This window comes from Lagenorhynchus albirostris, chromosome 11 (assembly GCF_949774975.1).
Source record: "Lagenorhynchus albirostris chromosome 11, mLagAlb1.1, whole genome shotgun sequence".
Taxonomy (NCBI): domain Eukaryota; kingdom Metazoa; phylum Chordata; class Mammalia; order Artiodactyla; family Delphinidae; genus Lagenorhynchus; species Lagenorhynchus albirostris.
This window is the reverse complement of record NC_083105.1, coordinates 71,714,002-71,729,905: the sequence shown is the minus strand read 5'-3', so window position 1 is coordinate 71,729,905 and position 15,904 is coordinate 71,714,002. Positions and strand designations below refer to the sequence as shown.

Genomic DNA, 15,904 nt, shown 5'->3' with positions numbered 1-15,904 from the left:
GTGGCCTCAAGATATACATAAATGGCATTGTGAAAAATATTTTAAAATTCTATCAAAATGTTCACTTTTTAAAATTGTTGTTACTATTCTATTCTGCTTGCTTTTAAACCTTGCTCTAAGACTTCATGTGTTTACTTGGTTGCATAAAAGGGTCCATGCATTGGAAATAAATGATAATGGGAAACAAATCTTCAAGGTTATGAATTTTTCCCTTTGATCAGGAGAACTGATTATTTTTGTATATAGATGATTGAGTTATTAGTATTATACAGTAGGCTGATTTAATAAAATCTATCTTGGGCTTGTTTGGGTAGCATTTTCCAATAAAAATAGACTACAAATATTCTATTTTTGAAGTTGAAAATATAGTTCTGTAAGGAATGCAGCATATGTTATTAATTGTACATGACCCAAAATGAATAAACTGTCAATGATTTCTGAACATATTGTGGCTGATTGCTACAAGAAAAAATATGGGCTTCAAAGATAATCATACATATGACTTTGACAAATCATAGCTGTCACAAAATCAAATTATATATTTAGGATTAAAAAAAACCCACTGATGGCCTTCAATACCAACTTTTAAATTCCCATGTAGAAGACCAAATATCCTGTATATTTAAAGTCAATATATATTTGTAATTTAAGTAATCTATGTATTGTGTTGAATAGGAAAAGGAACCCATATTCCAGAAGCAACCCCCAAATACTCAGAAACAAACACAACTATTGGTAAGTAAAAATGACTCTGATTTATATCCATATTTATATGACGAAGACAACCAGTACCTAATGAGGTTTCAAAGTATCGAAAATTTGAAACTGGTTTAAAAAATTTTTCCATCGTCTATCTGTTTTATACACACACACAGACACAGACACCCACCACACATACACATAACGTATATACACACACATAACATATGTACATACACATATATGTATAGAGAGAAATAATATAATTCTTTATACTTATTTAATATTAATGATAACCCACTCAGACAACATTAGAAAAGCTAGCTCTACAAAAAGCAAAACAAATGAGCAAACAGACCACAGCTTCCCTCCATATATCCCTTCCCATAGTAGAGACAATTTCCCTTTTCCACTGGGAAACAAGATGTTTTACTTTTTTTGTTTTAGCCAACTTTGGGTATTTGCAAGTACTCAGATATTACTTTTAGCACATTTTGCAGTACATAAGAAAGAAAAATACAGACTTAAGGTGGATGTGAGAATAGTACCTTTCAGTGATTTTTTTTTCTTGGTACATAAACACTTAAAAAACTGAAACTAGAAGCTACATTAATTGTTCTAAATAATAATGAATATTCTACCCTAAATATTTTGTAGGTGAAGTTTCTACTTGGGGCAAAGGAGCATATAAAGCTTTCAACGGCCGTGTCTTTTCCTTTGAGTCTTCATGCACGTATAGTTTCTGCCGTCACTGTGTTGAATCTGGAGGAGAATTCAATATTGAGATCAAACGAAACAATGATAGTGAGATTGAAAAAATAACAGTTATAGTAGACAGTAATGTCATCTCTATTGTTGGCAATATCATTTTAGTTAATGGAGAAAGGTAAATGTCACAGTGTTTTGAATAAAGGCTATAGAATCACTTGAAGTAACCTGAGCAAAAAGAAAATAAAAGGTTTATTAGGGGAGAGATAGTACTCTTTTCCTATTTTGGTGCTCATATTGATATTTATAATAAGTTCTTGTAAAATGTATAAGACTTTGCTATATGTGGGATTATAAGATATTATATTTATTCCTATCACAAGCTGGGAAAAAAAGAGTAGTTCTGTTGTTTGACTATTTTGAATATCTAGATTTGGGGCAACATGCATATTCAACAAAACTGTTAATAGAATATTTCAATTTTCATTTGCATGCTTAATGCTAAATAAAAATTTGAGCTTTTACAATACATTAAAACTTAGGCCATTGTTTTGAGAAGTAGCAATTTATATTTGGAAGGGATGACATATTTGAATATTTTTCAGGATAAAGTGAGGCATGATATTCTGCTTGTGAACATTTCAAATTATTTAATCATTTTATTCTTATAATGGACCAGTTTCTTCTTGTTCATTTCTCCAAAGCCTCAAAGATTTATTCATTGTTCCTTACAAGTCTTTCCAAAATCAGATGAAAGCCATTGTGTCTCTTCTGAAATGATCAGAAAAAAAAACTTTACTATTTATTAGCAGTATTATATTTATGATACTAAATATAGAAACATGAATTACCAGAAAAAAACATGATGTAATAATACTGTTCTTACACCTTTTATATGTACTTGTATTTTATACTTTTCAGTGTACAGATACCATATGACAATAAGATGATTCACATTAAGAAATACGGAGAACATAATGTTCTGAATAGCCGTAGAGGAATCCTGTCTTTAATGTGGGATGAAAATAATAAACTCTCAGTAAGTCCATCTATGATCTTCTTATAGTTTGTGCTTTTTGTTCTTTACTTTCAGTTATAAAATAATATAATATAAGGAAAATAAGAGCTAAGATTTATTGAGAAATCTCTATGTATCAGGCACTGTACTAAGGATTATCTAATATTTAAAATATGGTTATTAATCTTATTTTACAGATGATGGAACTCAGGAAATTCAGGCTAATAAAAGTTAAATAATCTACCCAAAGACACAGTTAGTAAAAGTGAAGTCAGGATCTTGCCAAATTCTAAATCTAAATCCTTTAGAAAAGTCCCTGTAATACATTCCTAAGTAACCAGCTTAGGTAAAATTGAACATGAAGAGGGCCTGTCTTTTGGTTTGGTTAAACTTTGTCTTGAGATATTTTCAATATTTTATAAACATACACGTAATCTTTTTTAAAGCTCACTCTTCACAAGCAGTATCCAACTTGTGGTCTTTGTGGTGACTTCAACAGCATTCCAGGTAAGATTTCAATGCATTTTGTCTAAGAAAATTGCCTCCCAAAAGGAAATTATAAAGTAATTTTTCATATTTAGATAAATCTAACAATTAACAATTTGCATTTGTCTATAGAATGAGAAATTGTTAAAATAAAAAAATATATTTATATTGTCAAGTCCATATTTATCTTGAAAATAATGTGTGTGTATATATATATATATATTTATATATATATAATGAATATCTTGAAGTTAACATTGCTTTCTTTTCAAGGAGAAGATATTAATGAGCACATTGACAATAGTAAAATTCCTGGTAATTGTCCCAAAGCTGTTACCAAAAGCTATCAAGTTTGTGAAGATGGAGTGCATGTAAGAAATATATATTTCATTTAATAACAGATTTCAACAATATTCCCTTTGGTTTCAATTTGGATAGCCAACATCCTTTTCTAACACTCAGACCTTATTAGAATTTTGCCATTGCTTCCTCTCCAATGTCCCTGTGGTCTGTTTCTCTGCTTTAGTTTAGCTGTAGATGCTAAAATAAGTGTTTTTTTTAAAATGATATTTACTATATATGAGTGTAACAATTCTAATTTCCTTTGAACAGTGTTTTAGTTGGTCTGTAAACTGACATGCTTCACCTCTCCATGATTATTTCTTAATAAGGACTGACTTGACTCTTACAGTTTAGAAATCCCTGTAGTGCATTCCTAAGAACTACTTTCTGCTCTCACTCCCTTACTTTCGCCCCAGATAGCCAGTCTGAATTGTCATCTCCAGTGTACTTTACTTTCTTTCTGAAAAAGTTACAGATAATATTTTTGACTACACCACTTGAAAATAGTCATCATTTATTCTGAATTTTCTGCACTTGCAGAAACTCTTAATGTTGAATTTGGTAGATTGCACTCATTTGATGACTGAAGGAATTTTCACATATTCTTATTTCAATCTAGAACAAAACTCTCAAGACCAAGGTATGTATGAATAGTATAGGTAGAAGAGACTTGTGTTTTAATTGACAATGGGTATTGTATTTATAACCATCTTGTCATCTTTTAGCAAAGCAAACTAAGGTCATCTGCTATCTTCCTTGTGAAATGCTCCTTGAGTTTTGCAGTTAGAATTGCTTTCTCTTTCCTCTGTTACCCTATGTCACTCATTGGTACTTATGATTTATAAAAATTCCTCATGTTTTTCTCACATGTTTCCTAAGAGATTATGAGCTCTGTGATAACAAAGATTAGGTTTTACTGTTGTGGTAGTTGCACAGTGTGTGAGAACTTATGCCTGGTTGCTCAAAAATGTTAGTTGAATGAGTATACAAATTTATATTAAAGCCAATGTGTATTTAGTAAGAACTTACTATGTACAAGACATTGTGTTAAGCCTAGAGATTATAAAGTTCTATTTCTTGCTCCAAAGAAACCTGTAATCTAGTGAGAAATATACACAAAGAATAGTACATTAAAAAAAAATCTTTGAAGAGTTCATTTCACTTAATTTTATACCTCACTTGGAGAATGTTATCAGTTGTCCTGGGGCTTAATTGGTGCAAACTGTGTTATTTGCTTGCTAGTAGCTTTTATATTTCTCTGAAAACAAACATAGTTAAGATAGCAAAAAGCTATGTGGTAATTAAAATATTTTGAAATTTGAACTTTTTGTGCTTGACAATATGTCTTTACTTCCTTAAACAACATGAGAACAGATATGTTGTTTCCAGAGCAGACTCACATGGCCGCCACCAAGAAAGCACAGAATCAGTCCATTTTATTTTTTTGCTCATCAAATATAAGCAGATTGACAGTTAAAGGGTCAATATCCCTCTGTGTATTGTGGTATCCATCATTCACCATCCCAATCTCTGACATTGACAACCTTTCCTTTTCTCACCCCTTTCATTTTCTCAAGTTCTAAACTTCATGTCACTTTTAGAGAAATTTTGGATGAGTTTCGGTACAACAAATTTTGAAGTCCTTATATAGCAATCAAAAGTATCAGAGGTGAAGTTTTCTTTTAGGAGTCACTGTACCAAATGTAATGATTCAAAACTCCCCATTTCAACCAGTGTTCAAGAATTTTCCTGTCAAAGCTACAGGGTATTATGCAAAATAAATTTCTGAATTTATCTTTCCCAAAATACTCATTTGATTCTTCATTTTTCCTATGTTTTCTTAAAACTTCATGCTTTATTTCCTAGCACTGTAACAAAATTATTGGAACCTACTTTGAGAAATGTGGAAAGGTTGGCACTTTATCCAACAACTACAAAATGATCTGCATTGATGAGTACTGCCAAAGTAGAGACAAAAAATCCACCTGTGACACTTATGCAGAATTGTCCCGCCTCTGTTCATCAGATGGTCCCGGCACCTATGTATCCTGGAGAGACGATCCCGATGTGGTTTGTGGTAGGTTTCAAATATATTGTAGATTCCAAATCAGGAAGCTTCTATAGCACTTAAAGTTGGGATGTGTTTCAAAGTAGTCTTCTCAAATGCTTAAGCCCTGGAAGAAACCTCAGAGACCATAATCTTGTCTCTGACACGTACCTGTGAGGAAACTGAGGTCCATTTTGTGGGGTTACTTGCTACAAGTGCTTTGTGTTAAGATCTTAATTTGGAACTTTATAATCAGTAAAAGTCACTGGGAAAAATGAATAATTCTGTGAAATTCTGTAAAAACTCTGTAAAAAATAACTGAAAAAGTTATCAAAAGTATGTTGATGAGTAATTATTTTTTTCAGAAAATTAGAAAACCTAAATGAGTTTCATACAAATATGAATATACTTTTCATTTATACTTAGTTCAGTCTTTATAAGTTAAAATACAAATAGAATATCAATTTCAAAGTAAGGTAAAATGATACTATATAATATACATTTCCTCCAAATTAAATATTGTATCATAAAATAATGCATAGGAAATTGGCATAATTTAGTACTGAATATCTTTAAAAACTGACATATCTTGAAAAGTAGACTCAAAGAATCCCATTTGAAAAGATTCACATTAGAATATTATGTATTTATCACATTTATTTTCCATGTATACATATTTCTATATTTCTCCAGAAAAACCTAGATGCCCAGAAAAACATATCTACAAAGAATGTGGTCCCTCAAATCCTGCAACTTGTTCTAATGTGGCTCCTTTTCAAGGCATTGAATGTGTGAGTGGCTGCACCTGCCCAGAAGGTAATACTATTTACACTAAAACAATTGAAAATGAAGTGACTCAGTTATAGTGGGATCTTGCTTCTAACAAGATATTTAATGAATAAATTATTACCTATTTATAATCCATCCTTCTAGCATACTGCAGGGGAGGGGTAGAGAGACTTTTAAAGTTAATGTGCATTTCTGTCTCTACAATACCTGAGGGCCATGGTACTACACAGATGATTTGCTAGCTCTGTATTAGGCTCAAAAGGACTGCTCTGTGGCTCCGAAAATTGTCTATACTCTTGCCAGTTCTCAAATTTCTTAAATAGAAATTATCATTTTAAGTGCATGTTTACACTTGAAAGAACAACCTCAAAAGTGATTTTGCAACACACTGCTTGAGAATTTACTGATGTTTATATAGTTTCAAGATTAACTTTATATAATGTACTCTAGGTTATCTATTGGATGATATTGGAGAGAAAGGGAGATGCGTGTTGAAGGCTGACTGTCCCTGTGAATCTAATGGAAAAGTGTATCAGTCAGGAGAAATCCGTGAAGGTTCTTGTGGTTCTCAGTGGTATGTGTGTGTGCTTTTGGTCTACATTTTATTGATAGTGACATAATACTAATATTTTAATGTAATTTGAAGTAATTCCCTAAATCCACATGTAAAATAAACTTTTCAGAAAAAAAAAGCAACCTTCTGGCATTTTCTGTGTTGATATTCTGTCTTTCAATTTTTGAGGAAAGCTTTGTGTTTTATGTAAAATATATGAGCTTTCTTTGTATCTTTAAAAGACAATGTTTTTTTACTAACTAAAATAGTGTTTTGAATAGTAAACCGATTGGTGGTTGCAAAACAGAGCAAAGCATAATACAAAAGTATGGTTACAATAATGAAACAATATGCTAATTTCCAAGAATATTTAAAAATATACAATTAGAAACAACCCAACACTTTTCAAATAATTTTTATATGAGGCTACATTGGTGAAGATACATTTAATCCAGATAGGATTTTTTTTTTTAGATTCTATATTTTTGACATTTTATTGGTACTTTCTGTCACCTTGGCCACAAGAAGTATTGGTGTAAAGCTTATCCACATTACTACATTACATAAGGAAAATAAAGTTGCTTTGCAAATTTTGGGTAAGGCTGGAAAGGAATGGGGTGAGGGGGAGAAAGGGAAGAAGAGGCAACAGCAATAACAAAAATATAAACTTTGCTAATTGTATTCCATTAAACCAGTGCTCTCCAAACCTCCAGATAGGATTTTAATATGCCAAACGTTAGTGTAGATTATTTCTCTTTTAGTTGAATAGCTTGATTCTTCCTTTTGCGTTCAGGAACAATATTCTGACCAGACAGATTTCCCTGTTCCTCATTATGCCTTTTTTCTGAAACTCCACATATCTGCTGGACTTCAGAGGACTTTCTAGAATGTACTGTGTCCTTGTGAGGAAATAAATTGACTAAATGAAAACTAATATATTATTAATACTGTAATATTTTCTCAATAAATAGCCAATGTTCTGTTAGTCTGGTAATAATATATTAATAATAATTATGAATAACAAGAGCTATGATTTATTGAATGTGTAGAACTGTGCTGTCCAAGAGAAATATAATGTGAGCCACAAATACGACCTACATATATAATTTAACACTTTTAGTTGATCCATTTTAAAAAGCAAAAAGAAACAAGTGGAACTAATTATAATCATGTACTTTACATATCCAAAATATTATCATTTCGACATGAAATTAGTATAAAATGTTGAGAGATTTTACAATCTTTTTTCATATTAAGTCTTAGAAGTCTGTGTGTATTTTACATTTACAGCAGATTTCAATCTGGACTGACAAGCCGCATTTCACATAATCAGTAGCTATGTCTCTATACTATATTGGACAGTGCAGGTCTATAATGTGGCATGTAACAGGTGTTTTAATACTAATAGTGAAATGTGTTCCATTTAAACAAACTCCTGAAATCCAGTTTACAAGTTTTTATATGTTTAATGCAGGCAGAAGTTATTATTTTGGTCAATGGAATTAGAGTCTTTTAAAATACCAGGATACCATGGTCAATGAGACATTTTATCAAAGCTGAGATGTTGGGTGGGGAATGAAAATGGTGTAAGAAAACTTAACTAGGTGTCGTAGTTTAAGTTATGATTTTTTAATGTTGTGTTATTTATTTTCACCATAGAGAAAACACAATTGATGACCTTTAACATAACCATTGCATTTTAACAGCACATGCCAAGAAGCAAAGTGGTCTTGCACTAAAATGCTATGTCCTGGAAGATGTAAGGTGGAAGGAAGTTTGATTACCACCTTTGATGGTGTTAAATACAATCATCATGGAAACTGTCACTTTTTGGCCATCCATGTACGTAACAGTCTACAACACCTGAGAAAACTGATACATCAAACTATTTCTCAGCCATTTTAAAACACAATCTTCATCTTTATTTACTATTAAAAATAACAAACATCCTTTCAATCATTGGTTATGTATTTCAGTATCTGCTTTCGGTCACATATTGACATTGACAATGATTATTACCTGTGCTCCTTAGAAATTCTTGATAAACAAAAACAATCAAAATCTCCTTCATTACTAATAATTTTCTAAATACACCGGGAAAAGTTTTCCTTTTTCTACTTTTCTTTGCATGTGTTCATTAGTGCCTCAAATGAAACTATCTTTTACATTCCATAAAGGATCTTCCTCTTTCATCATTATTCTTTTACATTTATTTTTAGTTTTTATAATATAACAGTATGATAGAGGTTATCCTTACATTTAAACTCTTTTCAATATTAAAATTTTAAGTAATCCAAAGTTCAATAAAAGTGGGATTCTATTTCGTAGCTTGTACCTTTAGCTAGCATGAGAACAGGAAATTTTACTGAATCTTCCTGGTCAGAAACAAAGATGAGCAGAATTTGTGACTCCTGAAGTGAGAGATGTGGGTCAATGACCAGTAATCTGAAAAATGTAGTTGCTGCTATCAAAAGCCAGTTTTCCAAATCTTCTTTCCTTTTTTGTAATACTCCTCACATAATCCATGAGAATAGGGGATGGGCAAAGTGAGAGGGAAATATGTCAAAATATATAGAATATTTGCTTCTTATAGATTAGAGATTCCTAGATCTTGAAATGAAAACTGGAAGTCAATGTTTGGCATGACTTTTATTATGGGTTGACAAATTAAATACCTCTCATTGGATTTAAGTTGACATCATGGATTTTTCCAGAGAATAAACAAGCTATGTTCCCTCTAAGTCCTATTAGTCTCAATAATGCAGCACAATTCCTTTGGAGAAGACAAAAAGTAAAGCTAAAAGAAAAAAAAAATAATGTTATGAAAATCCACCAGTTATAGACTACTTAGATAGTCTTAGATGCAAGAAACTTGAACCATCTGTAAAGCTTTTGGCCAATACTAGACCGTGCCATTGACTGAACTAGGTTTCTAGTTTCAGAGCAGAATGATAAGATGTAAGCCTTTTGCATATTTGAAATGCAAACATGCATTGTGAATGAATCACATAGTAATAGCATATATTCAATGGAATTTTAATAAACATTTACATGAAATGTATTTTTTAACAGGATAAAGATTGGTCTATTAGTGTTGAGCTTCGTCCATGTCCAAGTGGTCAGTCAGGAACGTGCTTAAATAGTGTTACACTCCTCTTGAATTCGGTAAGTAATCAGATTCCTAAAGCAAAATCGAATCAGTTACTCCACAAATTCAGAATTTTCAGGTTGTAAAAGAGAGGTTTTACTGTGTAAATTAAAAGCATAAATAAGATTGGTAAAGTCTCTGGAAGAGCTGGATAGTTCCAAGGATCCTTAAGTATATCAAAATTAACGTAGACACATAACTAATGTGCTAATTACAGGTCAGCCTTATGTGCTTATTCGATTATTAAAATCTATGGCCCATTTAAGAAGACATTTATATTTGTTTAGAATTTCATGTATTTGGAATTATCATTTTAAGTGGAGATGACCTATATGGGGGGGAGGTCACCTAGCTTGATCTTTGGTACTTACAAGTGGTTCGACCTTTGGAAATCCAAGTTACCTTCTTGGGTCTTGGTTTCCTCATCTATAAATCAGGGATGAAAAGTCCTTTATAATCCTCCTCAAAGAATTGATATAAGAAATGCTTTAGGGCTTCCCTGGTGGCGCAGTGGTTGAGAGTCCGCTTGCTGATGCAGGGGACATTGGTTCGTGCCCCGGTCCGGGAGGATCCCACGTGCCGCGGAGCGGGCTCGCTGAGCCTGTGCGTCCGGAGCCTGTGCTCTGCAATGGGAGAGGCCACAGCAGTGAGAGGCCCACGTACCGCAAAAAAAAAAAAAAAAAAAGAAATGCTTTAAAAATGATTTATATTTTAGATATTTATAAATTAATCCATTACAATTAAACGTTTATGGAAAAAAATTTCAGGTTCATATATTACACTAAAATGAATTAATATTGTAAATTAATATGAACTAACAATGTGTTTTAAATATTAGTTTGTTCCAGTTGAAAAATACATATTCAATAGAGATGGAACAGTCACAAATGACAAGATTAGAAATCAAGGTTATTATTATTCAGGTAAGTTTAATAATAACATTTTAAAATAAATATAAAATGCATTAATTTATTCAATCTTTAAGGATATTAAATGTTTCTGCTTTTTAAAATCTATTCAAGTATAAAAGCATTTTAAGAAATCAAAAACTGTTTAATATGTCAATTGTTGCCATTAATATAAATTATTACTTTAACAGAAAAAATACAGATCTCCAATGCATCTTCCTCATACCTTCAAGCAGAAACATACTTTCATGGAAAACTGCAAATACAAATTGTTCCTGTGATGCAATTATATGTTTCCATGCCACCCAACCAATTCACAGACACCGTAGGTAAGTCGTCTAGATATGTTTTTATTTCCAAGGTGCTCTTGTAACCATCTAGTGTAATTTTCAGTTGTCTCAATTAATGACATTAGACCATAAGGCATTTTTACTTAATCTTTCCTTCCATATTGCAGTAAAATAATTCTAACATACAGTGAGGACAGCTTTATTTATTACAAAATCTATTTCCTAATGGTTTTCAACAATTTAAAATTTTTAAGGTTTTTAAATTAAGGATTTATTAAGTGAGATTTGATAATTTTTGTTATTTCATTTTGCTAATATATATTACTAAAGCTTTGACTTGTAGAAGAATAAATGAAAATATTATACATATAAATCTTTTGAAAATCAAGTTTCAAATACAAGCTATTATAACTTGTCTTTCTGCTCGTAGATTACATTTCTTTTAATGAGTTTTTCTGTTATAGAAATCAGCTCTTACATACTGTCCAAATATCAAACAAAACAAAGAAATGATGGCAAATCCTACAGTTACTCATTTAAAACCGTCTAAATGTTTGCAATATACTTTTGCTTAAGAAGGTGACATTTATACACAGAAAAAAAATGTAACTCATGGGTCAGAAGGGTCCAGATAAGAAAGACAATACTCTCAGGTGGCTTATACATGTTTTGATTTGAGCAAAGAACTGAATATGAATCCAGAAAGAAGATGAGAAAATGCTAAAATTTGTTCTGTGCTCTATACAGGACTCTGTGGTTCCTACAACAACAGAGCAGAGGATGATTTCATGTCAAGTCAGAATATATTAGAGAAGACATCTCAGGCATTTGCTAATTCTTGGGAAATGATGCCTTGTCCCAAAGGAAACACTGCTTCATGCGTCAGTATAGAAAAAGGTAATGTTAATTGAACATCAAACTCCGTAATTAGATATTTGGTACTGGAATTATAAACTTATTCTGGTAATAATATGAGACTACCAGATAATCCTGGTTTCAGCTAGCATTTGTTGTACTGTCCCAGTTTTAGAGGGAACAGTGGAGAAACAATCGGGCTGGTTGATGACACTCTTAGAAAACATGTCTCATTGGGGAATGCAGGGAGGAAAAGACACAGCTGTCTTTTTCTGTACTTACTCTTTTCCTCCTTATACAGTTTTCTCCATGGTTATAGAATAATAGGGTTAGAGGAGACTTTACCTATCACTTAGTTTATTAGTATTCCTATTTTATTTAGTTGTAGAAGTCATCATTTCTTTGAATAGCAAGACTCACCGTAACTGCTGAGACACTTAATGATGCAGCTATAGTTAGATCCAGGTCTAACCATTGCCATCATGTATGCCAAACCCCAAATATAGATCTTAATGGGAAAACTGTACACTTGTATGATTCAGCTCATGTTTTAGCTTACCAAATACTTTCATACCTATTAGTTCAATTTATTTCCACAAATATTCATGAAGGACATAGATGAGGTTATTATCTCCATTAATGTAGATGGTGATAATGGAGTTTAGATAGTGTGTTCTTAATAAGGTGTAATCCAAGTGTTTTGAGTCCAAGTCTTTCTCTGATTGTTCCCCTAGTATTGCTGATTTTAATACATACTTCACTTTATGTTGCTTCTTTCATAAGTAATGGAATGCAATGGAAGGTAAGTTAAGATGTATTATGATGATATGTTAATTAGTTATTTCTAAATTAATCTGCATATTTGAAACAAATGTCTGATCAGTTTTTAATAATATTTAAAAATTACTAAAGCGATTCCTTTTGAAAATTTCATCTATTTGTTTTGATTTAAAAGATGAGCTGGTAAATGCATTAACATCAACATGGTAATACATATTTCACGGTTTTAATTGTTGTTATTTTGTTTTGTGGTGTTGCAATGAAAAAATGAGCATAGGTAAAAAACATATATATCTCATAGAAACCAAGCCAATTTATGTTAAGCAGACTATATGTTAACAATTTTGAGAGATATGTAAATGACTCAATTTTCAGTGTTTTATATATAACTTAATAAAATAAAATACAGAAAATTAAACTATACTTTAATAAGATGTTAATAATGTTTACAAAAAGCAGTGAAACCTGGTTGCAAGTTTGGCCTCATAATTGGCCTCAATGTCCTTTAAATAGGTTCAGTCATCTTCCTTTATTGCTTCCTGGTGACAGTAACTTTTAAAGGCAAATCAACAAATAGTTAAAAAAAATTTTAGTAATGTTTGTCCTAGTCATGGTCATCATCTTTAAGAATCTGCAGATCACTGAGCAAAACATTTTCTACTCAGATGCTATTTTTGTGAATTTTCTCTTCTGTTAATTTAATCTGAGACTAGTTATTTATAAACCAACCAAATATCAATTAAGCAGTTAAAAATAAAATTAGCATATCTGAATTATTTATATTGGTTGTCCTAATGTATGACCTTCAGAAACACTGATCTGACCTACTTGGGTGACAGTACTAACATTTCATAATTTGACATAAATATGTATTTTAAATTAAAAGGTATGTAAATAAATACTCTGGTTCCCTTATTCACATTTTTATATAGAAACTGCCCTTTAGAAAATGTTAACTGATTTAATATAAAAGTCCAAAGCTAATAAAGATTTGCCTCTAAGTTTAAATAGTTTCTGATTATATCATGCTATTTTTGTATACAGTGATAACAAATTATAGCAAAACACTTTAAAAACACAATTGTTTTAATAAAGACAAAAGTTAAAAATTTACACGTTCTCTTTTAATCAAAAAATTATGACATTTTTGATCTAATATGTGGTTCATCAATTTTCTTCCAGAAAGGTTTGCTGAAAGGCACTGTGGAATTCTTCTTGATTTGAGTGGGCCTTTTGCTTCCTGCCATTCAGTTGTGGACCCTAAACCATATCAAGAGGTATGTGAAGGTCTGATATTAACAGCTTTTTTTGAGAAATATTTTGATAATATTAAAAGAAGCATGAGATATTAAAAATGTTCAAAGAGCAGCCATTGTCAGTAGATTAAGATATATGTTTAAATTTAACATTGGATTATACTAATTTATTCAATTGTTAGATATACCAACTCAAAACAAAAAGAGGTACTGGAAAATAACCCGAAATGAGAAAAGTCTTGAATAAGTTTCTCTTTCTGTCTTTTCTAAGTTCTTGGAAAACTCATTTAATAATTGATTTGCTATTTTGTATATTTTTGAAAAGAAGTAATTCCAAAAGTTTCAAGGACATACGTTTTTCAGGGAAGAGGAGTGGTTATGAACTGATTTGTTATACACAGTTTTCCTGTTCTGAATATTTTCATAATGTAATATAAATTTGTTTCTTATTTTAAAGGAATGCAAAAAATATACTTGTACTTGTGAAAATAGTCAAGACTGCCTGTGCACGATTTTAGGCAACTATGTGAAAGCATGTGCTGAGAAGGAAACTTACATGATAGGATGGAGGGCTGGGCTTTGTGGTAAGCAGAGGCTTTAGATAACTCTACTTTCTTCTCAATTTTACAGCAGTTGTGTGTGAGTGTGTGTGTCTAGGTGTACTTTAAGCATGTGTATTTACAAGTCTGTACTTTGTTCTTTCAAAGATGATTTTATGTTTGTTCAAAAAATATGTTTTTTGCAATCCTTGCATATTTACTTCTTGGTTTATTTCTTCTATCTTGACTAAATACATTCATATTTTAACAAGAACAGAATATATATGCATTTATATATAAATATATGTTTCTGTTCAACTTTTGTATGCTGAAATATAAATAATGTTCTGACATGCATTTTTAACTCATAGTCAAATATTAATAACTTGTTTTGAAAAAATAAATTAGTAAGCGAAGGGCTCAACTACTATGTTTACAAAATCTTACTTTGGGGACTTCTCTGGCAGTCCAGTGGTTAAGACTCTGCACTTCCATTGCAGGAGGCACAGGCTGGATCCTTGGTCAGGGAACAAAGATCCCTCTTGCCACGTGGCCAGAAAAAAAATCTTATTTTGTTTTAAAATATTTATTACACTAAAGTCAGAAAGAGAAGGAAAAATACTGTATGTTATCACTTTTTTTTTTTTTTTTTTGGCGGTATGCGGGCCTCTCACTGTTGTGGCCTATCCCGTTGCGGAGCACAGGCTCTGGACGTGCAGGCTCAGTGGCCATGGCCCACGGGCCCAGCCGCTCCGTGGCATGTGGGATCTTCCCGGACCAGGGCACGAACCCGTGTCCCCTGCATCGGCAGGCGGACTCTCAACCACTGTGCCACCAGGGAAGCCCTGTATGTTATCACTTTTATGTGGAATCTGAAAAATAAAACAAACTAGTGAATATAACAAAAAAGAAATAGACTCACAGATATAGAGAACAAACTAGTGGTTACCAGTGGAGAAAGGGGAGGGAAAATATAGGGGTAGAGGATTAAGAGGTACAAATTTACTATGTATAAAATAAATAAGCTACAGGTATATATTGTATGGCACAGGAAATGCATCAAATATTTTGTGATAAATATAAAGTAGAGTATAATCTATAAAAATTTTGAAGCACTGTGTTGTACACTGAAACTAATACAATATTGTAAATCAACTGTACTCAGTAAAGAAAAAGTGAAAAAAATTCTTATTAGAAAGCTGATAAATCCTTCATTTAATGGAAAAAAAATGTTTATTGCACTATTCAAATACGACTTCAGAGAAGTACTTTGTTTACAAAAAAGAAAAACTTTTGTAGAAACACATCTCTATAGATAAATCTTAATACTGCATAGCCAATATCCAGTTAATCAGTAAGGTCTGCCAAGTTCACCTCCAAAATTTCTTTCAAATATATTCATATCTTTCCATCTCTTTTGCCACCAACCTAGTTCAAAAGCTGTCACTTTTACTTCTGGGTGATTGCAATAACCTCCTTTAATATC

At 31.7% G+C, this 15,904-nt stretch overlaps 1 protein-coding gene across 1 annotated transcript in view; it reads left to right on the top strand.

The window, feature by feature from the left end:
• The first annotated feature begins 2,419 nt into the window (after positions 1-2,419).
• MUC19 (mucin 19, oligomeric) overlaps positions 2,420-15,904 on the top strand; it is a 97,395-nt gene continuing 83,910 nt past the window's right edge. The window contains exons 1-13 of the mRNA XM_060167060.1: positions 2,420-2,446; positions 2,872-2,932; positions 3,185-3,282; positions 5,120-5,330; positions 5,994-6,116; positions 6,540-6,663; positions 8,349-8,484; positions 9,715-9,807; positions 10,629-10,713; positions 10,890-11,027; positions 11,736-11,885; positions 13,806-13,900; positions 14,337-14,463. Of these exons, the coding sequence (XP_060023043.1) occupies positions 2,420-2,446; positions 2,872-2,932; positions 3,185-3,282; positions 5,120-5,330; positions 5,994-6,116; positions 6,540-6,663; positions 8,349-8,484; positions 9,715-9,807; positions 10,629-10,713; positions 10,890-11,027; positions 11,736-11,885; positions 13,806-13,900; positions 14,337-14,463 (1,468 nt within the window). The remainder of the gene's footprint in view (positions 2,447-2,871; positions 2,933-3,184; positions 3,283-5,119; positions 5,331-5,993; positions 6,117-6,539; positions 6,664-8,348; positions 8,485-9,714; positions 9,808-10,628; positions 10,714-10,889; positions 11,028-11,735; positions 11,886-13,805; positions 13,901-14,336; positions 14,464-15,904) is intronic.